The sequence below is a fragment of the Monodelphis domestica genome, chromosome 4, assembly GCF_027887165.1.
Source record: "Monodelphis domestica isolate mMonDom1 chromosome 4, mMonDom1.pri, whole genome shotgun sequence".
Taxonomy (NCBI): Eukaryota; Metazoa; Chordata; class Mammalia; order Didelphimorphia; family Didelphidae; genus Monodelphis; species Monodelphis domestica.
Genome location: NC_077230.1, coordinates 42,647,747 through 42,674,311, shown reverse-complemented (window position 1 = coordinate 42,674,311; position 26,565 = coordinate 42,647,747). Strand labels below are relative to the sequence as shown.

Here is a 26,565-nt window from a genome sequence, read left to right as displayed (position 1 = left end):
CCTTTTCCTAGGTATGTCCTAGAAGGGATTCTCTTTCAGGTGTGATTAGAGTGACTGCTGAGATTCCTTTGAACTTTGAAATGGTGCAGGGTAGCAATGCTATGACGTAGCATATGGGCATACTACATGTCCGATGATTTAGCTGTGATATAAGCTCCTTTTCTCCTGTTCTTACTTTTACACTATAATATAATGTATCTCTAAAGGTCGGGCACTTTAGTTTTAGTGTGGTCTACCTGTGGGATGCTTTGTATCAGACAGCAGCCCCTGCAGAATGTTCTGTCCTCAGCACAACTGAGTGGGAGGAAAGAGAATTGTCAATTTGCAAAAACTGAGAAATACTAAATCCTTCGCAGTGTGGGTGGAAAGATGGTGTGTGTGGGAGGGAAGAAGAAGCAATTGTAATACTGAAGGTTTAAGGTCATAATTTCCCACCTCACGCAGTAACATTGCTTTGGATTGTAGTGGCTTGAAATTAACTTTTCTTGTTTACTTTTCTTTCTGAGTTCGCAATATGAGATATAATTGCAATATAGATTTTCTCCCTTCAATAGCTTCTAAATGTTAATGCCTTGTTTCCAAGCTCCTTGACATACCCGTCTGACATTTGGAATCATTTGCTCATTAACAGCTCTGGCAACTGTGTAAAGGAACCTACTTTTGGTAGACTGCCCAAATGTGAGTGCTTTTCTTAGCAATGGGGACAACTTAAAATATCTTTCTCATTGAACGGAGAAGTAAACACTAAGGGAAGATAGGATGCAAATCCAAATAACATTTTGGAAAGACTGAAGTATGTCAACACTTGGGGGACCAGGCTTACCACATTCTTTTTTTCCTCCTCTTCACTATGTAATATAATCGGTACTGAACCACGGGTCAGAGGATTTGTGTTCTAGTCCCAGCTTTCCTGAGAAGCATCCCTATGACCTTGGAAACATCACTTTAGCTCTCTGGGCCTAGAGTTCCTCATCTGTAAATTAAGGGGACTGGAAAAGATTATCTCTAAGATTCCTTTCGGTCACATTATCTCTGCCATGAAACAGAGTTTTTATCTGAATCAATGAAACATCACTGCAATTTTATTTTCGATCTATACACATGATTATTTTTTAAGCCCATTATAGAAGTCTCCAGTTTGGAAGCAAGGAACATACAAAGAAAAAGTAATTTTTCTTTCTTCAGATTTAATTTTAAATTCCTATGGTTCAGATATATATGACACTAAGGAAGGAGAACAACAAATAAAGGGCAAGGTAAAAACACTGAGTTATGAACCTAGCTGAAATTTAGTTAAATCACTCAAATTATGCTTATGGAAAAATAAATGATTTTTTAAAAAAAGACTACAGATCCATTAGCCATAAAACTAAAAAATATTTTCTAAGATCTGACATTCTAGAAAGTGTTCAAAAGCCATTTTCTGTAAGTCATTTTGTACCAATTGGTTATTGGTTTTGCAATTAATCATGTACTTGGGATGGAAAAATTATATGGAAAAGCAATATTTTTTAGAAAAGATTTGTCTTTTAAGGAGGTTTTGGTTTATTTTTGAGAATAACAAGTTTGTATTTCTAATCTTAAAAAAAAGTTTTAACTAACTACTTAGGAATGGCTCATCACAATTCTTATGGAAAAAATGAAAATAAGCATATAAATTTTGGAAAAGACATTGATTTACCTGCATTTGAAATTTGGTATCACATTTTCAATTTTGTTGTACCAGAGTAATTAGAAAAATCTGGATTGTATAGAGATTTTATTCGGGCAAAGGTTTCTCTTACAAAATTCAAATGTTTAAAGAGGTCCCTCATGTTTTATAGTTTAATTTGTAGCTCAAATACACGAATGGATTGTGAACTTTCTGCTACCAACCAAAACAAAAATACAATTATAATTGTAGAGTTAGTTTCATTTTGAAGCTGCAAACACATTCATTTTCTCACTTTAACCCCAGTTGTCTTGAGTTGGCTTGCTTAGAATATATTTAGAATTCAACATTTCAAAGTGTAAATGTGCTCTTCTTATTTGCTTGAGGTCTGCGCTTCCTTTCATGGGTAATGTTACCTTTCTCAGTGGAGATAGATAGTTCTTAGACTATATTCAGGCTCTATTGGAGTCTAACTAAATTTCCCTTCTTCTCTATTGAGCTTTTACAGCATGAACAAGAGTTATCCAGAACAAGATAGCATAAATGGGCAGAAATCTGTATTACTGGAGAGTGTGCATCCTCTTTGATGAGAACAGATACATCAAATACTTTTAGTATGAATGCTATCATATAATTATGCTATTAAAAATGAACTCTGGTAATAAACTAGGTAGGAAACAAATAGAGATACCAAGCAATGTCATGAAAACCCCACCTTTATCCCCATGGAACCCTGTTCATTTTGTCATGGGAGGTAAATTTATTTAAAGGAAGTGACATGTTGAAGGTAGTTGATGACTTGACTATGACTGGATTTGCCTCTTGCCCAGAGCTACTCCTTACTTCAAGACTATGGAAAGTGATTTTATAAAAGGACAATCAAATCAAATGAACTAAAATCCTCCACTCTGTAGCCATCCTAAACTCTGGTAGTTGAAACCTTTTCCAAATTTCTGAGCTTTTAAATAATCAGTCTGTCTTCTTCCCTCCCCTCCTTACTTACTATTTAATCACTTACTTCTTTGTATTTTAATAGATACCCCAGTGCTCTGGGACTATGAGAGATCCCAGGTTATAATCTCCCTGTCCTGACTATAGGCTCTTTTATTTATAAGACTTTTAAAAATAACAATATAAGACTAATTTTATTTATAAGACTTTCTGTCTTAGAATCAATACCATGTATTGGTTCCAAGGAAGAAAGGAGGTAAGGGCTTGACAGTTAAGGGGGTTGGTGTTACAAAGTCACAAAGACTTCAATTCACTTCTAGTGTTACTCTGGTAATCAGCTAGAAAGGAGATAAACTGCGAAATCCAATGAAGTTAATTTAAATCTCAAGCTAAATATGAAAAACCAGGAAATAAGAATTAATTGTATTATTCTGTATTTCTAATTTTGTGTTTCTCTAGAATTAAGAAGATCTAATATTTTAAAAGAGACAATGAAAGGCCATAGCCTTTGCTAGCATTGTTTTTGGATTAATGGGTGTTCCTAACAGATAGCTGGAGATATGACAGTTGAGAACCTTCTTCCCTTCTTCAGCCAAAAGTTAATGGTTACAATGGTAGTTTGATTAATTTAACAACTGGAAAGGAGAGGATGAGATGAAAGAATGGGAGAGGGTGGTGGTGATTAGAAAAGTGTTGGCTTCATAGGTGTTCCACTTAGGAGTGGCTAAGAATGATGAATTAAAAGTGTATCCTTTTGTAATAAAAGATTACAGTTGAATTAATGTGTTCAGTTTTAATTGACAAACTATATTAATAGACTGGGAAGAGCTCAGAGCCGGATAATCATGATAGTAAGGGTCTTGAAGCTAAGAGCATAGTGAATAGTCTAAGCAAATGGGGATATGCATATTGACTCCCCAAGAGAATGTTTTCCCCTTCTTGGGGGAGGGACCATGTCAGTTTTGTCTTTTGTATCCTTAGGGCCTAATAAGGTGGCTAGATTGAATTAAGAATCCTTTAAAACTCCTTTTAAGTTTTCATCCAATGACAATGGGGCATATTAATATACAAACTAGCATATGTTATAGCTTAAGTAAGGCTGAATATTGTATACACTGAACACCTGGATATCTCATTTAACAAATAATATGTTGGTTCACTATCCCAATGCCATCATCAAAAAGGGGTTCCAAGATTATACTAGTAAGAGCACAACATGCCACAAAGACATTAAAAACGAATCTGTTATCCAGAAGTTAGGTTTCATGCCCCACTTAGTCATTCACATGTTTTTCTGCACTTGTACAAAATTATTTTTGGAATTGTAAACATCTAGCCTACCTCTGGTGCTGATGCATAATAGTTTTTCAAATTAGGGGAACAAAAAAACCCCTCCATGGGCCTTGGCTTCTGAAAATCTAAATCAAGAGTGGGCAGCCCAATAACTCTGGAGGTTGGGAAAAAGATAATACATTCTAAAGTCAGGGGTGGGACCCTACCAGTCAGGATTTGTAGCAGTATTGTATTAAAGGCAATCACTGATACCAAGGTTTTCCTCCTACCCTTTTCTTTTTTTTTCAAAGCACAGTGTATTAGAATAGCTAAAGAACAGAGGAAAAAAGTAGAGCTGCAAAACAACAACAAACTATGGCACCAATACATTATCTAAATATATAATATTTTTCTAGTAAAAGTGCCCATGTTGGACCAAAGATACTTGAGCACCAAAATTGGTTGAAGTATAAGCATTCTTGTTTTATTTTTTTGCATTATTCTCATGGCCCTCTTCAGCAGGCTGGTGAAGCTTACCCCAACCTCCTTTCTTGATATTTTAAAAAATGAATAAAGTCAAATACCTGGAATTATAGAGGAAAAAAATGAAATATATTTATCTATTTCCCCATTCATCCATCCATCCATCCATCCATCCATCCATCCATCCATCCATCCATTTCTCTCTCTCTCCTCTCTCTCTCTCTCTCTCTCTCTCTCTCTCTCTCTCTCTCTCTCTCTCTCTCTCTCTCTCTCTCTCTCTCTCATATTTCCTAAACAGGTTTATGGATTTTAGTTTAAGAATTCCATGCAGCAATGGTGGAAGATTATTTGTGAATGATCCTGGAGGGAAGTGTCCTGTAGAGGACAGCATTACTTGTAAAAGTAACACTAACAAAAGAGAGGTGTAAAAACATGTAGAATCTTCTCTCTTCCTCTCTGTCCACAAGCAATGAAAAAAAAAAAAGAAATAATACCTAGAATCATGCAGAGATAGAGTTACTAAATGGGGAAGAAAGTGAAAAATTATGTACAGAAAAAATCTGTAAATCCAAGTTTCCCAGGCATCAATATTCAAAATATAATACTAATTTTTCCCCTGACAGTATATTTGCCATAATTCTCAATTAATGGATATTTCCATACAACTACATTACAATCATAACTGATGTTTTGACTAGGAAGCCCAAGGTATTAAAAAATTTTTTTGAACCATTAAGAAAAAATTAAATATATTTTATTAATTTCCAAACTGCATTTTCTTATCCATATTAGTCATCAGAATCCATAGTTAACTAAACTTCCATTGTCCAACCATAATAGGCAACTTTTTACTGTATGAATCCATCCAAAGAGAAAAAAAACCTGTAAAAACAAGCTTTTCCAATCTAATTAATTTCCTAAATGTTGCATAAATAATTCTTAAAGAAGATAAGGTAATTAGTTCTACTCTGAAAATCTAAAAGATCCAGTCAAATTAGTTGTAAAATGTATGTAGGATGTGGTATGGTTGACTCATGCATGGTGTTGTCAAGAAGAAATATAGTTATATTAGTTAGAGTTGTCGTGTTCCCTCTTTTAAAGATAAAACACAATTTATCATTATTAGGGTAGACTATCATTTTAGCATTCTGGAAAAGAAGAAAATATTTATCACACTTATAATCCATGAGAATCCTGCCACATGATTGTGCTCTAGGAGCAGAGGAAAAGAGGAGGATGAAGTATGAAACTGCTGCTAAAAAGCTTCATGTCAGGATTTGGTTTCTGTTTAAGCTGCCTATAGAAGAGTTGTATATAGGGTAAAACATAATAATCTGCAATAGAATTTAAAGTACAATGGAAAGAATAAGTCATATTTGTATTTTGTTTCTTCCTCATTAAACTGCAAATTCCTTGAGGACAGAGACTTTCTTTTTTTTTCATATTTGTATCTCCAACATTTTGCAATGCCTGGGCACATAGTAGTATACTTAATAAATATTTAATGATTATTGTTAACCATTTATTCTAATATCAAATATTTTCAAATGATAATTGGATGATAATTGATAATCAGATAAATGGTGAAAAGGATAGCCAGAGTCAGGAATAACTGAGTTCAAATATGGCCTCAGCTACTTACAAACTGTGGTCCTGGGCAATTCACTTAATTTCTCCCTGTCTCAGTTTCCTCATTTGTAAAATGGAGGCAATAATAATGCCTACCTCCCAGGGATGTCATGAAGATCAAATAAGATAATAATTTTGAAGAGCTCAGCAAACCTTTAAATGCTATATAAATGCTAGCTATTATTACTAGTTGTTATAGTGGGAATGAACTATCTTTCCCGGCAGGGGGCAAAAAAAAAAGTGAATGGGGTCTTTAACCAATTAAGTCTTCCTTACAAAACAGATGGTCTAAGCCATATCAGAAATACTGTTACCTACACATTAAGCTTAATTTCCTATATCTTCTCTACCTGTAAGAGCAATCTATATGTACCAAAGAATGAGAATTCACATCCATATTCATGAGATTTCCAATTACCAAAGGAAGATTTAATTATATTCATGATCTTTCAATTACAATAATAAGTCAATAGACTAATCTCTTAGAGAAAGATTTTTCAACAAGTGTAATAATTACAAAATAGTGTTTTCTGTTTAATTCATTAACCAAAAATTTAAAAGGAAACAGAAAGCTATTCCTACAGAACATTCTTGCTAATACTTCTAAAAAAAACTAGACAATTTGTTCAGAAGGAAATAAATCAAGGGTAGTTAGGTGTCACAGTGAATAGAGCACCAGGCCTGGAGTCAGGAGGAACTGGGTTCTAATATGACTTCAGACATTTCTTAGCTGTATGAGTCTGGGCAAGTCACTTAATCTTCATTGCTTAGCCCTCACCACTCTTATGCCTTGGAAGCAATCCACAGTATTGTAAGGGTTTTTAAAAAAATAAAAGAAGCAAATAAATAAGAACTCATACCTTGCAGCAACCAAGAAATGGTTTTTCTTTGGAATGGCCATTTCTTTCACACTTTTCAAACTCTACAGTTTCAGTGCTTCACAGAACGCTGAGTTTTTCTTACAGTGAATCTGAGTAGAAATAGGGAATTCCCTCTACCACTATGGATGGACAACTATTCTGCAGTTTCTAGTCTTATAAAATTTCCTAGGTCATTGAAATTTAAGAGATTAAAAAAAACAAACAAATCTTTACCTTCTATTTTAGCATCAATTCTTTGAAGGCAATTGGGCTAGGCAAATGGGATTAAGTAACTTGCCCAAAGTCATATAGCTAAGAAGTGTCTGAGGTCAGATTTGAACCCACTTCCTTCTAACTCTAGGCCTGGGGTCTAGATGCCCATGAATTTAAGGGATTTGACTAGGGTCACACAATTAGCATGTGTCAGAGTCAGAACTTGAACTCTAGCTATTCTGACCTTAAGGCTGGCTTTTTCATTGATACACCATGCTGCCTTATATTCTATAGGTGCTTAATAATTGTTGAAATGAATTGAATTCATGATGAAGACAAAAGGACAGCAAACATACACTTATTGGTCATTTGTTCTTAGCTTCAAAAAACCCTCAAACTATTTTTATTGTGGAAACTTCATTTCAAAGAACTTTCTAGTTTCATATCTTAAACCGAGAGGTTAACTGACTATTCATTCTTACTGAGTTTATGTAAGAGATAGATGTGTTTCACCACTTGAATTCAAATTGAAAAACATTTCTTTCCATTTCCTATTAATTTTTAAAAACCTACAAATTCTAACTAATCCTCTCTTCTGTGATTAAAAATGATCAACATGTCTGGAAAGAAGTTGCATAACTCCTCATTTGCATAGGTGTTAAGATATTTTTAGAATATCGTGTTCTAACTTCAAATCCTAAAACTTACAAAAATATAGTCAAGAATTTATTCATGTGATGTATATGTATTGGGAAATCATTGTGGTATAAAAACAGAAAGCATTAATAACATTTAACGTGATTAAATGCAAACTGATATTTTAAAAGAAATAGCTTCAGTTATAAAAAAAGTTATTTTTCACAAGGACTTGAAGCTAACAACAGGGACCTTTTGATATTTATTCTGTTCTAATGAGAACTAACTGTGAGGAAACAAATTAAATCTAGAATAACAGACATCTCAAATACCCAGTAAAATGAGGAGACATGGAAAATACATAAAATGAAGATTTTGTAGCACTGGACCATACCCTGATTTTGGCCTAGAAGAATGTACTATACCAAATTAGTATGAGGGAAGGCAAGGAGGGAAATGGAGGCCACAGTAGTGGCATTTATATATTTAATAGGTCACTCAGAAATGTTTTGAATCTCACCAGTGGTGATGGCATAACACTGATATTAAATTCTGCAATATGTCATTGTATCTAGTGCCTAGTACACAGTAGACATTAAAACATTGGTTTAATGAATGAATATATTATTTGTCAATATATTGTTGGTTAACAAGAAATGGTCAACAACAACTGGTTTTGTTCAGAGTAGAAAGAGTGTTCCCAGAAAGATTTTTGTTCACTTTTTCATTCTTCTCATTCTATAATACTAATTCTTATGTTTGAGATAGAATGGTATAACTTAATAACATTTTCAAATTGTGAACCACTGAGGTCTTTCTCAATCCTTTTCCAAAGCATGAATTCTACACAATGTACTTATTTTAAGGAGAGAATAGCTGGTGATATACTTAGAATATTAGCATCTATCTTCTATATTTCTACTCAATAAGCCTTTGGCCTTCTTGTTTTCAATTTAGCTGATGTGGCTGGTTAAGAGAAAATTTGAATTCTAATAAAAGCAAAAGCAAAACTCAACCTAGTTGTATCCTTTCAGAATCAGTCCTGATGGTCCTTGCTTCTCTCTCCCTGCCTTTATCTTTGGATTCTTAAATGTTTTGTTGTCTTCACTATTTTAAATCTATGTTCTTAAGTATCTTATTGTAACAAGCTAAAAAACTGTAACAAACTTAATATGAGACTATATATTTATCTTGGTACAACTGTGATTTTAATGATGTAGGTGCTTTACCTTTACCATGCAAATTTCAACCCAAACATTCCGTTTCTTATCTGGAGTGATCTCACCCATATTCTCTCAAAAAGGTACCACAGAAAGTCTATCCAAAACTCTTGATGCCTTTCTTTACGTGCAGGGGTTCTTAATCATTTTTGTATCTGTCATAGATAATTTCTAATGAAGTCCACTATCTTATTCTTAGAATAATGCTTTTAAATACTTATAATAGAATACAAAGAATTACGAACAAATGATATTGAAATAAAGATGTCATTACAAACATATGCTTCTCTCTCTCTCTCTCTCTCTCTCTCTCTCTCTCTCTCTCTCTCTCTCTCTCTCTCTCTCTCTGGAGTGCATGGACCCCTACTTTAATGTCCAGATTTTTGAGCAGTCTAGGGATTTCAGTTTAGTACTATCAATTATTATTATTTAATTTTACAATATAACCAGCATACTTCCTTTTCTGATCATTATTTTTTCAGTGATATCTATGACACTTTTATGTGCAAGTCATTATTAGTAAGTCATTGTATCTTCCATCAACTTTGTATTTTCCATTGACTTTTGGTAGTTAGCTGCAATTCTGAGTCTTCAGAGATTGTGATAATCTAGGATCTATAGCCAATGAGCATCAACAGGAGAATATTAGTGTAAAAATATCAGTTTTGTATTTTGGGAATAAGTAGGGATCACTGAAAATGCTGCCCACTTTTTTAAGTGCAATCTAGTTACTCTCTTGTACCTGTTCAATTTTGAAACTGGCTTAGGGTCTTTTTACAGTATTTATCCAAGATATATCTCTATGGACTATCTATTCAACTGTAGGCTACAACATGAGCAATTTATATTCCTCATCCACTTGTTTTTTCCTGTGTATTGTTGGCTGTTCTCTTTTTACTCACTATGGGTCTCACTGTGGATGCTCTAGAATTCTGACTCTTGAGGCAGTCAAGAAAAAAGGGTGTTTTCTGTGATTTATTATTTTCTTAATCTCATTTGTTGATTATACAGTGCTTGTAACCTAAGACCTCAGAAATTAATAGTTATTGATATAATTTTATAATCCAGATTAAAATTACTAATTAAATATGACCTGAATTACTTTAGTCAGGAAATTAGATTTTTGCCCCCCTCATCTTGTCAGATCAAATTCATCAGACTTAAAATACAACTTTCTGCTTTCTCTTAATTATTCACAACTACTTTTGTTTTTTTTTTTTTTTGGTTACTATATAATTCCATGAAAACTGAACATGAAAACATAAATTTTTGAGATTTTATTTATTTCTTCACTGGAATCACTAGATTGAGAAAAAGACAATCATGGATGTTTCTGAACTAAAGTTGGACAAATTAAAAAGGATGAACAACTTGGGGCATGGCAATTATTGAGATAATAGGCAATGAATCTGCAAAAGATATTTGAAGATCTGAGGAAAAAGGGAAAAAAAAAACTGCTCTATTGATTTGAATGGCTGATCTTTCCAGTGTCTTAAAACATAATACTGCTCCTGAATTTTAATATCTCCCCTTTTAAAAAAAACCCACATTCTATAAATTCTTTTTTTTTAATGTAGGAGTATTTCTCATTGTACAACAGAGACTTTAAGTCAGCTATCCAGGATCCTGGTACTACTCAGCAGCATTTAGAGCTTTAAAAAAAAACCCTTTAAATAAAGGTTCATTATTTATTTATTAACATTTCTTTTGAGACTATGTTGTTGGTGGCAGTAGGATTGTTGGTTAAGATGTGGCCAAACCATTTCAGGCTGCAATTTCATCACATTTCCGAGGCTAATTAAGATGAATCTGGGTAAAGAATGAGATGCAAGATTTCCAAAGGTGACCCCAGATGATGAACTAAGTGTTAGTGATTTCAAAACCATCTTTCCTCCTTCTCAAGATCTAGTATGTTGACTTATATATACATTTGTGTGTGTGTGTGTATGTGTGTGTGTGTGTGTGTGTGTGTGTGTGTGTGTGTGTGTGTATTCTGCTTAAATCTAGATTATTTAGGTTCTTATTCTTATATCTGTCTATGTTCTGCTAAACATCATTTTGCTATTCTTGGTCTCACTTTCTTTATCTCTGGAATCAGGTTAATGACAAGTTTCACATTTCTCTTTGAAGTAGAATGTTTTTAGTTTTAGAGAAAGAGTAGTATAAATTGTGTAATACAAAGACCAGTTTTTCTTCTTGCTAATATCCCAATTCTATCATCCCATGTCAGAATAAGCTACTAGAATAACTGCCTTTTCTTTCAGTACACGTTCAAAATTAAAATGTAACATTTCTGACTAAACAATTTTTCATCTCAATAGTTTTAAGAGAGAGAAGGAATAAAATGACAAAGGGCTAGTAAAAAAAGCATGGCAGCTATTTCCCAGGTGACATACAAACCGAATCAAGGAGGAAATAAGGAGAGAGTTATGTATTACATTATTTTGCATTACTAAATATACAGAGACAAAGAAGGAGAATTATATGCAAGGAAATATGAAAACAAAGAAGCAAAATAATCTTTTCATTCCCTACAAGTTGGTTAATAAAGCAAATTTAAAATTAAGTAAAGAAAGGTTACATAATCAAGCTGTTAACATTTAGTTTTAAAATAATGCATATGCATCTTTTTTTCAAGCTCACTTCTGTAGAAAGTATGCATAGGCTGCATAAAAAAACAGGCTATTTATCATACTAAAAATTCTTTCTCTCCCTATTTCTTTCTTTCCTTCTGTCCTAAAATTAATGTTTAATACTTAATATCTCATTTTTATTTTCTGACAAGTATATCCAACAATTCATATTTGCACTGAATTACTATAAGGAATTGTTCAATAATTAATAAAATAGCCACTTCATTGTTATATTCTTCTCTTAAGTAATTTCTTAATGTGACTAATCTGAAGTGTTCACTATCTTTAAAAAAGGCTAGATGTTTCATAGGAAATACTTTTCCATAAAATGTAAACATCTTGCCTTTGCCTCAAGTTCCTATGGTTCTTTTCTTTTGTTAATGCATCTCTGTAAGCTCCCAGGCCCCTCTTCATTTATTCCCTTGAATCTCTACTGTTTCTCTAAAGGCCCTTATAGATTATTTCCATCCAATACCATCTATAATTTTAAATGAACTAGTTTGCCCATTTGTGCTAGTACTATTGCTCTAAATGATAAACAAATACCCCCCCCCCCCCCCCAGTATGATTTGCCACCAAGCTTGGAAATGACTTTCTCCCTGTCTTGGTTTGGGTGCCTCTTTCTCTTCATAGCAAGTTCATATTCCTAGAATAACCTCCCACTGCCTGCATGCTAAGTTTCATCCTCCTCATCCCAAATTTATCTCCATCTGAATTTAGAGATTTGATTGAGAATTCTCCTAGTGCCCTTAAAAAGGCTAGAGTGGGCTAACATCCATATAGATTTCTGCCCCATATAGTGGTATAGTCATGCCTTTCCTTTGTTGGAAGGTGGCCCAGTTATTTAAATGACTAGTGGAGTATATTGAGACACTCATTTAACCTGGAATTCTGAGCTCCTCCAACAGCTTAATTCTATACCAACAACTTTAGGTTATAATTATTTTCCTCTAGATATATTTTAAAATACTATTATCTAAGAATATGTCTTATTCCCAAATCATCCATAAATATGCCAGATTTTATCTTGCCAACTTCATTCATTCATTCATTCATTCATTCATTCATTCATTCACAGAACTGACTATTACGCAAAGTCATCAAATGAATGAGTTTTTTTTCAATTAGTTTCCATTTGATCCAAGCTGAAGTTAAGTATGAATTTGAAATGAAACCTACTAACTGATCTCTCCCCTTCTACTGGTTCTTTATCGTCTACCAATATAGAAATGCTTCATTTTCCCTTACCTTCATTACTCCCTTTCTCTCAAGAGCTTTTCCTCGATTCTTCAAATGACCATCCTACATCTTTCCATCTCTTAATTGTTAAACTTTTAGATAGAGTAGTCTTTACTAAGACTTCACTTTTTGTTTAACATTATTTCTTTGGAATGAAATGGCAAAATAGTACAATGGAAAATGTGTTGCTTTTATGGTAAGACCTAGTTTAAAATATCATTTCTGACACTACTTGTATAAGGAGTCTGTGTGCTTGGGGGAGGGGAAGGCAAACCTAGCTCTAGAGTCAGAATTAGATACTATTTATGTGACTGTTTGCAAGTCATTAATCCCACAAGGCTTCAGTTTCTTCACCTATAAAAGAGTTGTGTACCCAAAAAGTCTCCTGGGAAAGTAATCCCTTGTCCTTTACTTCCAACCACCTAGAAGTTCTCTTTAAGGTCATCAGGAATCCTTTAATTGTCAGATTTAATAACCATTTATCTGTCATAATCTTCTTTTCCTTCCTGCAGCATTTGAATCCATTGCAACTCCCTTTCTCTCCTTATAGCTTTCTCTTTTTCTGTTTCATGAGCTCATCATCACCATGCTGCCTTTTCATATAGGACATTTCCTGTGCCTGGAACACACTTGTTTCTCATCTCTGAAATCCTTATCTGCAGTCAACCAACTATTAAATTAAAAAGTATTAATTAATCACCTACATATTGCTAGTTAGGTCCTATGGATATGGAAAATGGAGAAAGTGTCCCTGCTCTCAATGAACTCAGCTCAAGTATTTTTTCTCTTTTCTTAATTTTTCTCATAGGACTTTTTAATATCTCCCTTGCCTTTAAAACATTCTATTTGGTATTATTCTTATTGGTGTGCATCTCTTATTCTCACTATTACACTGCATCTTTCTTGACTATAGAGAATGTTTCCTTTTTTAATCTTTGTATTATGAAAATTTATACCCTTGTAAACTCTTACTGAATTTAATTGATTTCATACTTTATTACTCTTTTTCCCCAGTCCTGATATGATGTAGGATGGTTAGATTAACTCTTCTCCCCAGAGAAAGAGGGCATATGAAGCATGGTGATAAAAATGGGAAGAGTAAGATATGAAATTCCATCAGTTTAGACCTTGATTCTATCCCTGTATTTAACCTAATCTGACCTATTTATGGTTGGAACATTAAAAGGCAGCTGCTATTTGCTTCGCTTAGCTTAGAGGATTCCATTTTCAGTGCCTATTTAACTGTAAAACAGTACAACCTCTAACACCTGTGGACCATCCAGTACTAGTTGGTGGTCTGAGCCAAGCTAAATTGGTAAGCCAAGATTCAGAAACCCATTTATGTGACTTCAATTCTCAGAACAAGCAAAGCACATATTCAGGATGGGAGAGAGGTAAGGGTATACATGTTTTCTTTTACCTTTATTGTACAAGCCCATATGGTTTGTATATTATTCAATCACTCCATAAGTTACCTTAAGGTTGTTATGATTATGTGTTTGCTCCTCAGTTTTCTAAACATGGCTTCCATATGGTGCTATACATCCAAATACTTAATTTACTAAATAAGTCTTTTAAGAAACCATATCAATAACTGCTCACCCATGTCGATTTAGCATTTCCCTTTTCAGACCAACATTAAACAACAGTAAATTACACTTCAACTTGGAGCTGAGCACCTCAATTTAAAAAGAAAATATAAAATGCTTTTATGATTATAGGAACACAATACTGAAGGCCCAAATCATGCAAAGCCACATGTGTGCACAGGTCCTTTAGCATTTTAAACACAAGTGGAATATAAAGTGGAATATAATCTGGATCATAGGTTTGGGAAGTTGTGTTTTATTTAGTCAAGCCTCCATATTCACTATGAATCTTTTATAGCCAGCCACAGTCTGTTCAGTTTAAAAGCCTCTGCCAAGTTTCCTACTTTTATTTTTTAGACTGAACTCAGGGAATTTTCTGAAAAGAAGAAATCCCATCTATTCTTTCTATGAGTTTGTATCTGACTGATAAAAATTCACTATGGTGGGTCAATTTAAGTGTTGCTTCCAAGTAGGACAGAGGTAGCACATTATTAAGGTGTTTTTGTTGCCTACCTACTATGTGCTCAGAATTACATTCTTTGTTGTAGAGCAAAGAAAGGAAATACAAGATAGATGCTGACAGGATTTCTATCTTGCTTCAACTTATGATTAAAATTATTTGAGAGGCTGGTCTGGGGTAAGAATATCAGTTAATTGCTTGGGCTATTATAACCAATAAAATGATAGGTCAGTGGCTTCCTCAAATGACCAAAGACCCTACAGGCAGATCTACAGAGTTTCATGAGCTCATTATTCAGCCCCTCCCTTGAACATTCCAAGACATCTCTAATTGATATGTAGCTAATTAGGATGTAGTCCATCAAACTCTTACTCTTCCCCACTTCATAGGTAATGGGGATCACTTAGGCAGGAAGATAATCATTGCCTCCTTTATCAGGAATTTTTTTCTAATCCATGACCCTGTTGTAGAAATTAATACATGAAAAATAAATTCTCACAGACTAATATAGACAATAATTTAAGTGGTAGAATGCTCTTAGCAACCTAATTAAAATGATGATAATAACAACACCAACAATAAAACTAGCTAACATTTATACATCATTTAAATTTGTAAATAGTTTCATAATTATCTCATTTGAGCCTCACAGCAACCCGGTGGGTTAGGTACTGTAATTATCACCATTTTTCAGTTAAGGAAACTGTGACTCAGAGAGGGTCAGCAACTTGTCCAAGGTCACACAGCTAATAAATGTCTGAGGCAGGATTTGAAGTCAGGTCTTCCTGATGCCAAGTTTAACACTTTATCTTATTATACTGTCCAGCTGCCTCCATATATGTATACAGCATGCCTTGACTAAACTTGAAAAGGGCACATTCGAACTGCTGGGTATAAAACATAATTCCCATTCATCAAATGATTCACATACATATACAGAGTCTGTAAAGAAGAGAAATAATATGGGAAAAATTAGTACACATTCTACCATTTCGTGAGACTTCTGGCATGAAATAAATTTCAGTCAGGAGGAGTTTGGAGGTACCCTGAGAGAGCAGGTAGCTATGTCCATAGAAAAGTATACATTGTCCACAGAAAGCCTGTGCCTTGGGGATAGTGAATGGTAGAGAAAGGATGTCAAAACACTTCTATCAAACCATACCCTATCAGGAGCATGTCTTGCCCCACATCATTTAATTACAAAAACAAATATACAGTATGAAATAACCTTTACATGAAATATGCTTTACATGACCATACTGCTTTATAACAGTTCAACAAGGGTGGGGGGAGAATAGAGCTAAAAGAGGTGGCTGTTCCAACATCACTGCCCAATCAACTTGTATGAAAATCTGCAGAGTCAATCCAGGAGGAGCATCTATATGGCTAAAAATAAATTATACTCCACCAGAAAACACCAAAGACTACTAAATGGCTGAAAAATAAAACCCCAAAGTAACAGAAAGAGATGGGAAACTATTGAATGAGCTATAGGAAGGGCAAACCTGGAGAATGTTCATTTGAAAAGCTGATAAAAAAAAACAAAAACAAATCTAACTACTTCTCTTTCTGCTTCATCCTCCAGCCTTACATGTTGCATTGGCAAGGGATTATTAGATTCTTACTTTAACAGATAATGTAAACTTCAAAGATTTTTTAAATATATTAATAATAATGAAATTATTTTTGTACACAATTCAGTTTCAGTAGGCCATTCCTGATTTTCAATGCCACTTAAAAATTGATAACTACTTAAATTAAAAAAAAATCCACTGCATCAAAACCAACTCCCTCCAAACTCTCCCTCCCCCCAACATAATCAGTTGAAAGAGCCAAAAGGGACTTAATAATTCTTTCTCCAGGACATTTTAAAATATTTAAAATAATTTTAGTAATAATTTTATTATTAAAATTTATCTTATCTTGAATTTCTCAACTCCAATTCCTAGAAGGCTTGTGCATGCCGCTCTATGAGAGACTTCTCAAATAGTTTTAGATTCTAGTGCTATGACTATGGAGTGTTAAGAAAGTTGGAAGGAGAACAATGGCAGAAGATCCTTCTTCAGGCACACTGGAAATTTCCAAGATACTACTTTTGGGGAGAGTCATCTTATAGGTAAACGTTATTACATGGATTCCTATTGTATGTAAAATTGTTATGCTTTAGGGAATCTGTGTCAATCTTCTATGTCCATATTAATTGATATGATAAAGAACCCAGTGAAAATATGGGTTGGTTATTTTTTATAGATCAGTTTCAAAACAAAGACACAAGTGAATATTATTTAAAATATGTTAAACTTGAAATGTGGTAAGAAATCAATAGACCTGTCAATAGGCATTATTTTGTTGTTTTTCTAGCAAGGGCAGAAGTTTGTGATGAAATAGCCCACTATCCTTTCTCCAAGCGGAATTGGAACCCTACACTTGCAAAATGGGTAGCTGGGGTTAAGGGTATATAATCCGTGGCATATTATCCCCTCCCAGATATTTGGCTTTTTGGAGAGCCAAACCCATGCCTGTGGTTTCATTGACTGGTTTTTATGTAAAAAAGGGTTATTTCAGATAGTAGGAGCAATCTGCAAAAAATATTTACTCTTATTGAATCGTAAACACTATGAGGGCAGGGACCATGTCTTTTCTAAACTTTTTATCTAACCCAGTACCTAGATTAGTGTATGTATATGTATATGTATAACACCTTATCTGAATGCAATGGGGTTTCTTCTAATAAAATTTGTCTCTGAGTTTCCTCCCTTCAAATTTTCTAAGAGAGAAGGCTGAAGTGGTAAATAAAACATCCTTTACTTCTTCAGCTGAAGCTATTCTTATTCCATGTTCAAAACATTTCTAATCCCTTAACAAAACTAGGCTAAGGGGATAAAGCACACACGTGAGAACAGAAGTGAATGGGTGAAGAAAGAAGCGATTAAAATGGCCGTTCTTAGAAGCTGGGGAAAAGAATTCTTTGCTGTAATTGTTGATTTTTGGAATTGAAGCTAGATTTCTTTTCTATTCCCTCAAATTATTTGAAACACTAACAGCAGGCCACCAAGAATACACCTAATCCTTTATACGATGAAACTCAATATTTCAAGGGGGGAAAAAACGGAAAAGAAATTCTAACTAAAATAAGCTTTTGAAAAGGTTACGACTTTTAATATAAAAGTTAAGCTTATGAACAAATATACTTACTTTTGTCCCCTATGTTTTCTCCAGCAGCTTCCCCCTCTTCATCCTCTTCCTCTTCATCTTCCTCTACCTCCGTGTGCTGCGCATCTTCCGGTTGGTCACACACGCTGATTGGTGCGTTCAGGCAGCAGTGACTAAAGCCGCTATCCCGGGGAAGAGTAAAACTGCGAGGCTTGCCCCCATTTCCATTCAGCACCTGCATTCGCTCTCCCTCCAAGGGATATGGCCCATAGTGATCCTGCAGGTGGCATTTTTGAGTTGGAAGGGTCGACTGCCGCCTGTGCTCTGGAGAGATCACGGCTGAGTCAGAGAATACCGAGTCCTCGAGTGGGAGAGTCTGAAGGTAGTGCAGTCCCGAGCTGGTCAGGGGCGTCTCGATTAAATCCTGCCAGGACCTTCGCTGGCTAGCCGTCTTGCGGATGGGGGACGCTGCGCTGCTCCCAACCACTTCTTGGCGGAATTCTTCATGAGAGGACTGTGACTGAGAGGTCTCGGTAGAGGAGAGCCGACTGTGTTTCGGTTCCACATATGGACTGGCACAGCTCATCTGTAGGAAGGAGTGCAAGTGATCAATCTCCATGGAAATAATGGACGCCATTCTCCTCACCAGCCAATCGAACTGATGGACCTAAGTGGACAAATTTGCTGGCAAGCTTAGTCACCATTGAGACTTTCTGAAACTTCAAACTGTAACTGCCTATATACTTGGCTTCCCATATTATATCTGTGCTTCAAGACACCAGCCTTTCTGCTGTTCCATGAACAGGCCACTTCATTTCCTCTCTGACCCGTTACTGTTAACAGCCTACGCCTCTCTCCTGGTTTCTTTCAAAATTAAGCATAAAACTTACCTGGTTTCTTTCAAAATTAAGCATAAAACTTACCTCTACAGGTGGGCCTTTCCTGGCCCCACTTCCTCCCCACTATGAATGCCTTCTCTCTGAGATTAATTTCTGCTTAAAATAATAAATCTTGTATATGCAATTGTTTGCATATTATTTTCTTGATTGGAATATAATTGATAGAAGGGATTGTGTTAACAACCCCTCCCCCCCTCCATACACACACCTTTATTCTATTGCTTAGCATAGTGCCTGGTAAATAATAAATGTTTGTTGACTGAGTAGCACCCAATTTGTGTTTTGATTGATGCACTAAATAGAGAAATAATAAAGAATATTAGAATAGAGAAGCACTAAAATGAAATCATGGGTTGTTTTAATTTTTAAAATAAGAAAGTATTAAATGGAAAAGCAGACAGTAATAAATTATAAATTCAAACATTTAAACTGTCTACATTAAAAGAAAAATGTTTACAGATGAAATTAAAACTAAAAACTTAAGCAAAAAGATATTTGAAATGTTTTTAAGTAACATTTAAAGCTCATTTATATGTCATAGTCAAAATATATTTATAATTATAAAGAAAATATTACAACATATATTAGAATTATTGACTCAAGTTATCACAAATATCATAGTTCAACTAAAAAAATTGTACCTATCTGGAATCCACAAATGGTTATCAATGCAAAATGCAAAAAAAAATGAAACTTTTATACAAACTGAAGAAATGAAGCCTAAAATACAATACAACATTGTGCTCCTGGATCAATACATTTCTTTTTTTTAATAGACTCTATAGAAAACCAGTCATAATTTTTTTTTTTTGTGACAGTGAGTCCTCGCATAACATTTTTTTCCCAAGGGAAAGAAAGCATTAATGATTTGTTTCTTAATGGATGTTTTATCTAATATTTGCCTATGAACACTTCAGACAAATCAGTTCTTTTTTATTATAAGAAAGAAGTTGGAAATTTATAAGTGACAGCAAAGTTCTCTGTCAGGAAAATCTAATTCTACAACTGAGTTTTTAAGATCCATGTAGGTCCTCAATTGTTATTAAATGCTGGTTTGATATGGTTGACCACCTACTTAAAAAAGTTCACTTTTATATAAGGTCAGCTTAGAAATGATTGTTCTAATGGAGGCCAGGGGTGTGTAGGCAGAGGCATTCCTAGCCCACTGGGACTCTTAGAAGGCTTTGGGGTTCTTTTGTTTCAGTGAATATTAGAGGAGGAAGAAGATAGCACTGGACATTTTCTCCAGGCAGCAGGTATTTGATTTCCCTTATGTTAAATTATAGCATGCATCATTAGCTTCCTAAACTTTAGATGTCATTGTGCTCAGGAAGCCATTTCAATTAGGCTGGAATTATATCCCCTTTCCCTTCTTTTATAATACTCTGAAATAAGAGTTCTTGAATATTATGGAAAGGAGAGAGAAATATTATAGTTCTATCTTGCCACTTTATTAATTATTTTACAACTGACACCACTGTCTGTCATTGTGCGATCTTAGCCAACTCTAATAATTTTTGGAGTCTATTTTAATAGGAATGAGAGGAAACCAGTCCTTCAAGTTATGTCATCAAGCATTTATTAAGTGCCTTCTAAGTGCCAGGCTCTGTGCTAAGCTCTGTTATGGTGTTAAGTATGTTGGTTAAAATCTCACAGTTTCCCTTCCACTTGCTAGAAGTCTCCGCTGCTCATCTTTTTCAGCACTTCCCTTTTTAGAAGGTCCCCAGGGGGTAGTGCCAAGGTTCCATTGGGCAGGCTGACAGGTAAGTTTAATTGCTGTACCGATTTCCTCTGTAGAGGAGTAAATCTTAATGATGAGAAGATGGATCTTTATAGCTAAATAAGTTATTGTTAGAAAACTGTTTAGTCAATTCTTTATAGTCTAATTAGTAGTTCATTTGTTATCATTAGTAAGACCCTGATTACTTCAAGAAGACTGTCCAAGTAGTGATCAAAGAAGAGGATGGTAGGACATTTGAAAGTGTATCTTTCCTAAGTCTGTGGAAATTTGAATACATATCTCTTAATGACACATACAAAAAGTGGTAGAAATACACGATTGGAAAAAAAAGAGAAGTTATAATCTTGGTCCCAGAGAACAGCCCATGAAACACATTTTTCTCCTATCAGTAGAATGGTGGGGGACTACAGAAAGTGAATGTTGTGTACTTAATCAAACAAAGCTGCTTTCTCAGTCACTTTTGCTCAGGTGCTTTTTCTTGTTACAAGGGTATAATATTGAGAAATTAGAATAGTACAAAAAGCAAAAGATATCAGCAATTTTTAATTTTAGGAAGATTAGCAAGAGTGACATATAAGAGATGGGCAGCCTCAATGCAGCACTGGTATTAAAAATATTAAAATATTTAAAGAATTCCTGGAGGATTTCACCTGTTGTCTTTGATAGAGAGTTTAGAGAAAGACAGGAGTAGGAATTTCATAGGATGAGAAAGCATGGAGAGATATAATCAGCAATGCTTCTCATGTACTAAGTACTTATATTGGTTGGTATGAAATCCCACGTCAATTGAAGATGTTTTCCTAATAAAAAGATAATACTAATTAAGTATTCATATATTGATAGTACTATAGAGAAAAACTGATATAGACTAATATATAGACAATATTATAGTAAATTAAGGAGTCTCAATGAGTAAGCAATAACTATGAGTGGCCATTCCTTGTTCAGTTGGATATTATAAAGATTATAATTCTTGTGGTAACTATGAGTCAAGAATTCTTATCATCAAACATAGGATTTTCCTCAGTTTATGATCATAAATATAATTCAACTAAGGCCTTTAAAATGAGCCTAAAATGCCATTTAGAAGCACTTTAAATATTCAGCATTTATATTATGGAAAGGAGGGAGAAACACGATAATTGTATCCTGCCACTTATAACTGACACCACTGTCTGTCACTGTGTGATCTTAACCAACTATAATAATTAATTTATGAAAAATAAATTTCTCAGCATGAGAGGAAATCTGTTCTTCAAGGCAAGTCAATAAACATTTATTACTTTTATTTTTTATTTAGTCTTTCAGGGTTTTAAATTCTTCATTCATAAAAGGGACTAGATGATTTTTAAGATTGCTTCTGTGTAATTCTGTTTTCATGTCTAATTCTTTTAGGTGGAGACATATAAAAACTGTTCCAAATATGTATCATGCTGGATCTGGACTTTCATTTACTATATATGCTATGATATCTTTTTTGATTGTTCCTAAATCTAGGCAAATGTCTGGTTTATTGCTCTAAAGAATTTATTTGGTCTCAAAATAGTTGTTTCCCAGTTGTAACCACACATATACAAATTCCTAAATATACATTTTAATCTTTTTTTAATGAAAATTTTTTGAAGATGGAGGAAAGGTAAAATCTTATAAAGCTACAACCAAGATTGTTATTTGTTGTAGAAAGTCTGAATATATTCAGCCTAGACATCTCACAAAAATGTTTGAAGTGTAAAATACATGCAAACACTTGCAAGGAAAATTTTTAGCTTTCTTTTTAAACAAAGCATTTTAATTTTGCATATTTCCCTGTTAATCACTAACAGAAATATTAATATTTATGCAACTGTTAAAATCCAACAGCATTCTAAGCAATTTTTCTTCATAAGCATGGTCCTCTTTATGGCCATCCTCTTCTGAGTCATCCAAGTTTCACACCTTGGGGTTACCTCTTTCTTGCCCTCCCACATTCAATTAGTTTTTAAATACTATTGATTCTGGCTCTGCAACATCTCTCCATTCAGGCAGCCACCATTTTCATTCAAATTTTCATCACCATTATCTGAATGTAGGAGTATCTTAGTAAATGTATTACACTGGTTGGCTTGATAGTGCCTCTACTCTGCACTATTGGTTTTTGGTCTTAATTCTCCCTGACGCCCTAAACTCTGACTCTATTTCCCAACCATCACCATCACCATTACCACCATCACCATCATCTTTCGACTAGAAGAATTTCACCTTAATGAAGCATTTCTAAACAAATTTCTGTTGCTCACTTACTGAAGGAGGTCTTGGATATGTATCATAGGGAGGTGGGGGACTGTCTTGTTTAGGTGTCGAGGGAGTGTCTGCTTCCTCTTTGTCACTCTCACTCCAGTAATCTAAAAAGCACACAGATAAAAATACCATTAAGATATAGAAAAACAGAACAAAACCTTTCAGGTTAAACTTTCAAGATGTGCAGTCTTATTTGAACATGACAAATAGATGGGCCATCTCAAAATGCTCTAATTTCCTTTTGGCAGAGTCAGCTTATGGTGACTCTTCTCTCAAAGGGAGTAGCTGACTGTCCTTTATGGATCTGAAAGGTTTGTAGAGCCCATGCTGAAGTTTAGGGTGGCCTGGGTTCCAAGTGGAGGCACTTTACATCTTGATGAATCAGGTCACTGGATATTATTTTTTTTCAGTTATACCATTCTACCATAAAAATGGAGTGATTACAGATGAACATGCTGCATATACACACACATGCTGGAGATATTCATATAGAGAGCTTAAAAAAAACACCAATGCTGAAAATTTCTCTCGCTGCCTTCAATGGACTGGTTATCTAACCAACCCTGTATCCAGAGTCATGCTGACATCAGTCGCCATGACACCATACTCCCACCTCAACTTTGAAACACACGGCAATCACTGATACTTGCCAAATGAAAAAGGGCAAATCTGCCGGTGTGGGCTGGAAGTTCCAGACTTCCAGAATTCTGTTAAAAGGAAAGAAAATGTAAGCTGGTAGACAAGTGACTTGGCAGATCCTGTATTTTTTTTTTTGGATGTAATGGGGAGCAACCCAGAGAGACATATTAAGATTAAGCCAATTGTAGTAGAATAGCTGGACAGCTAGATGGTAGGGTGAATCGAGTGCTGGGCTTGGAGTTAGGAAGACATTCATCTTCCTGAGTTCACATCTGGCCTCAGACACTTACTAGCTGTGTGACCCTGGGCAATTCACCAAACCCTGTTTGCCTCAGTTTCCTCATCTCTAAAATGAGCCAGAGAAGGAAATGGCAAACCACTCTAATATCCTTATCAAGAAAATCCCAACTGGGATCACAAAGATTTGGACATGATTGAAAAATGAACAAACAACAAAAACAGCCACCATGACAACAAGTAGAATAGGCACATCACTGAATCTTTTTCATGAATGCCTTACCCCCCCCTCCCCACCCTCATCCAGTGGATGAGTGTTCAATATAGGTAAAGCCAGTAATTTTATCTAAACCAATGGATTTGGTTGAATGGAAGAGAGTAGGTTTTTTTTTTTCTTTTAGCTCTTTGTACCTGTATGATAAAACCTCACCTTACCAATGGACAGATAATCTGCAAGAACTTTTTTCCACATTGGCCATACAATCTCTATACCAGATCTTTTTTATTAGCTTTCCTTATGTTCTGTCTAACTAAAGAACAAAAATTTGTACTGAATAGAATTTTGAATCAATACTTCCTTTTGCCTCACTCATATTCAGTCAGTTCTCAAATCTTAAAAGAAAAAACCCCTCCAACATAGAAACATGTTTTGGTATAGGTTATTATTACCACCTTCTAAGTCTATTAAAATTGCTTCCTAGCTAACTAACTTTCCAGCTTTACCTTCCTCCTCCAATCCATCCTCCCCACTGCTGCCAGACTAATCAAAAAGATTATGCATAGATTTTGTCTTGTTATTCTTTTGCTCAACAATCTTCAGTATTGCCCACGAAGTACATCTTAAAGTTCTTTGCCAGTCATTCCGGGCAGTGTACAATTCAATTGAATACAAGAGATTAATTAATATGTGTCTAATATGTGTACAGCTGGGTTTGGGGTTTAGGAAACAGATAAAAAATAAATAGTCCTCACCTTCAAGAAGACTAATCTCATATTAAGTTTTTCCATGTTTTCCCTGCAGCAAATTGGGCTACCCTCTGTTCTCAAAATGCAGCCTCTATTCTTTGGCCACTCCTGATTTGCCCTATGCCTGGAATGAGCTCTTGCCTCCTCTTCTACTGAATTCTTATTCACCCTAATTTACAAACTACATGAAGTCTTCTTCATCTCTTGATAATATCTTCCCCTTTTGATCTCATGCTGTACTTGTTTTGCAATTCTCCTAAAAAGACCAGAAACTCTAGAAAGGCAGGGAAAGTGTGTTAACTAAACTTTGTATCACCTTTACCTAGCTCAGAGATGGCACATAGTATGTGCTTGATTAATATTTGCTGAATGGCTCGATTTGTATTCCCTAAGAAATGCAGTTTATTTTGCATGAAGGTAGCAAGAGGAGCCTAAAGATATGGATTACCACATTAGTCTCCCTTTCTCCTTCTTCATGCTAAAAGTCTCTAGCATAAGTGAACAAAAATGGCTTAGCAATGGAGGCATCTATTAGACTATCACAAGGTGTAGGGAGAAGGGAAGATATCTAGGACTCGAAATATTTAGACTGGGGAAAAGTTTGCCACTACTGCAACAGTTTTCTGAAAATAGAATAGAAATACAGTTTGGCTTCATTTAACACTTTAAGTCTCAGTAGATCAACTTGTCACTGAGGTTAGTCTAGAAGCATAGCATAAAACATGAGCTAAAACCAAGTTGCACATAAATGAGCCAAGAGAAACCATCCACCACACATGAGGTCTTCTGTGTTTTCTCGGGTAAGTCAGCCAGATGATCTGGTTTAGGCTCTACAAAGGAAATTTATGGCAGCTGAATCATACATTTAGGCTAAGACCATTAAGGATGAATCTTTTTTTTAAACCCCAACCTTTCAACTTAGAATCAATACTGTGTATTGGTTCCATGGCAGAAGAGCAGTAAAGGCTAGGCAATGGGGGTTAAGTGACTTGTCTGGGGTCAGCCAGTTAGGAAATGTCTGAGACAAGATTTAAACCCAGGACTTCCTTTTTCTGAGCCTGACTCTCAATCCACTGAGCCATCTAGGTGCCCCCAAGAATGAATCTTGAAATGCTATAGTTTAAGTAAATTACTGAAGGCCTGAAATTTTCAAAGGGCAGTCATTCTGAGATCCTTACCATTCTGAACTGAAGACTCCAGAAGCTTCCCTCCATGTTCTTAAAGTCTTCTTAGCATTCCCCTTATAGAATGCTCCATCACTCATCCTTATACCTTTGGCACTGCTTGTCTCCTATTCCTGAAAGTACTGATTTCTTGGCTCCCCCTCTTAGAATATTTAGTTTCCCTAAAAAATTCCACCTCCTGTAGCTAATGCTTTTCCTTTCCTTAATTATTGTGTCTCTCTCTTGCATAATCCTATATATGTATATGCTGTCTTCTCCAACAGAATGCAAGTTCTTTGAGAGAGGACATTAATGCAAAAGCGAAGATATGTCTGCCCTCAAATACTGAAATACGGACATCTGGCACTCAGCTAAAAGGAAGTGATTGTGCTGCTGAGGCTCTGGTAGGAAGCCCCCAGCATTTTCCTATGTTTATGTTATGGTTTCATGGTCAATTCCTTTTGCTGTTTGCCCTTAAAATTCCTTCTTCCACAAACCTATATCTTTCCTAAAACCAGTATATACATATAAAAACCTATTTCCATAATAGGACGAACAAAAAACCTTTCTAAATGCTCACAATATCTTTTCCATCATACTAGGTATTTGTGCAAATATCTTTCAAAGCTCTGAGCTTTGAGGAAACAATTACTT

General features: G+C 34.9%; 1 protein-coding gene across 28 annotated transcripts in view; it reads right to left on the bottom strand.

Annotated features, from left to right (window-relative positions):
- The window catches only part of CNKSR2 (connector enhancer of kinase suppressor of Ras 2), a 300,281-nt gene that overhangs the window by 29,454 nt on the left and 244,262 nt on the right, over positions 1 to 26,565 (bottom strand). For 14 of the 28 annotated variants that reach the window (XM_056793338.1, XM_007493430.3, XM_056793333.1 and 11 more), the window contains 3 exons: positions 23,557 to 23,613; positions 22,910 to 23,010; positions 18,032 to 18,575 (listed from right to left, as the gene is read on the bottom strand). In XM_056793338.1, coding sequence (XP_056649316.1) covers positions 18,032 to 18,575; positions 22,910 to 23,010; positions 23,557 to 23,613 — 702 coding nt within the window. The remainder of the gene's footprint in view (positions 1 to 18,031; positions 18,576 to 22,909; positions 23,011 to 23,556; positions 23,614 to 26,565) is intronic. The other 14 variants (XM_056793349.1, XM_056793335.1, XM_056793337.1 and 11 more) reach the window with 1 other exon arrangement.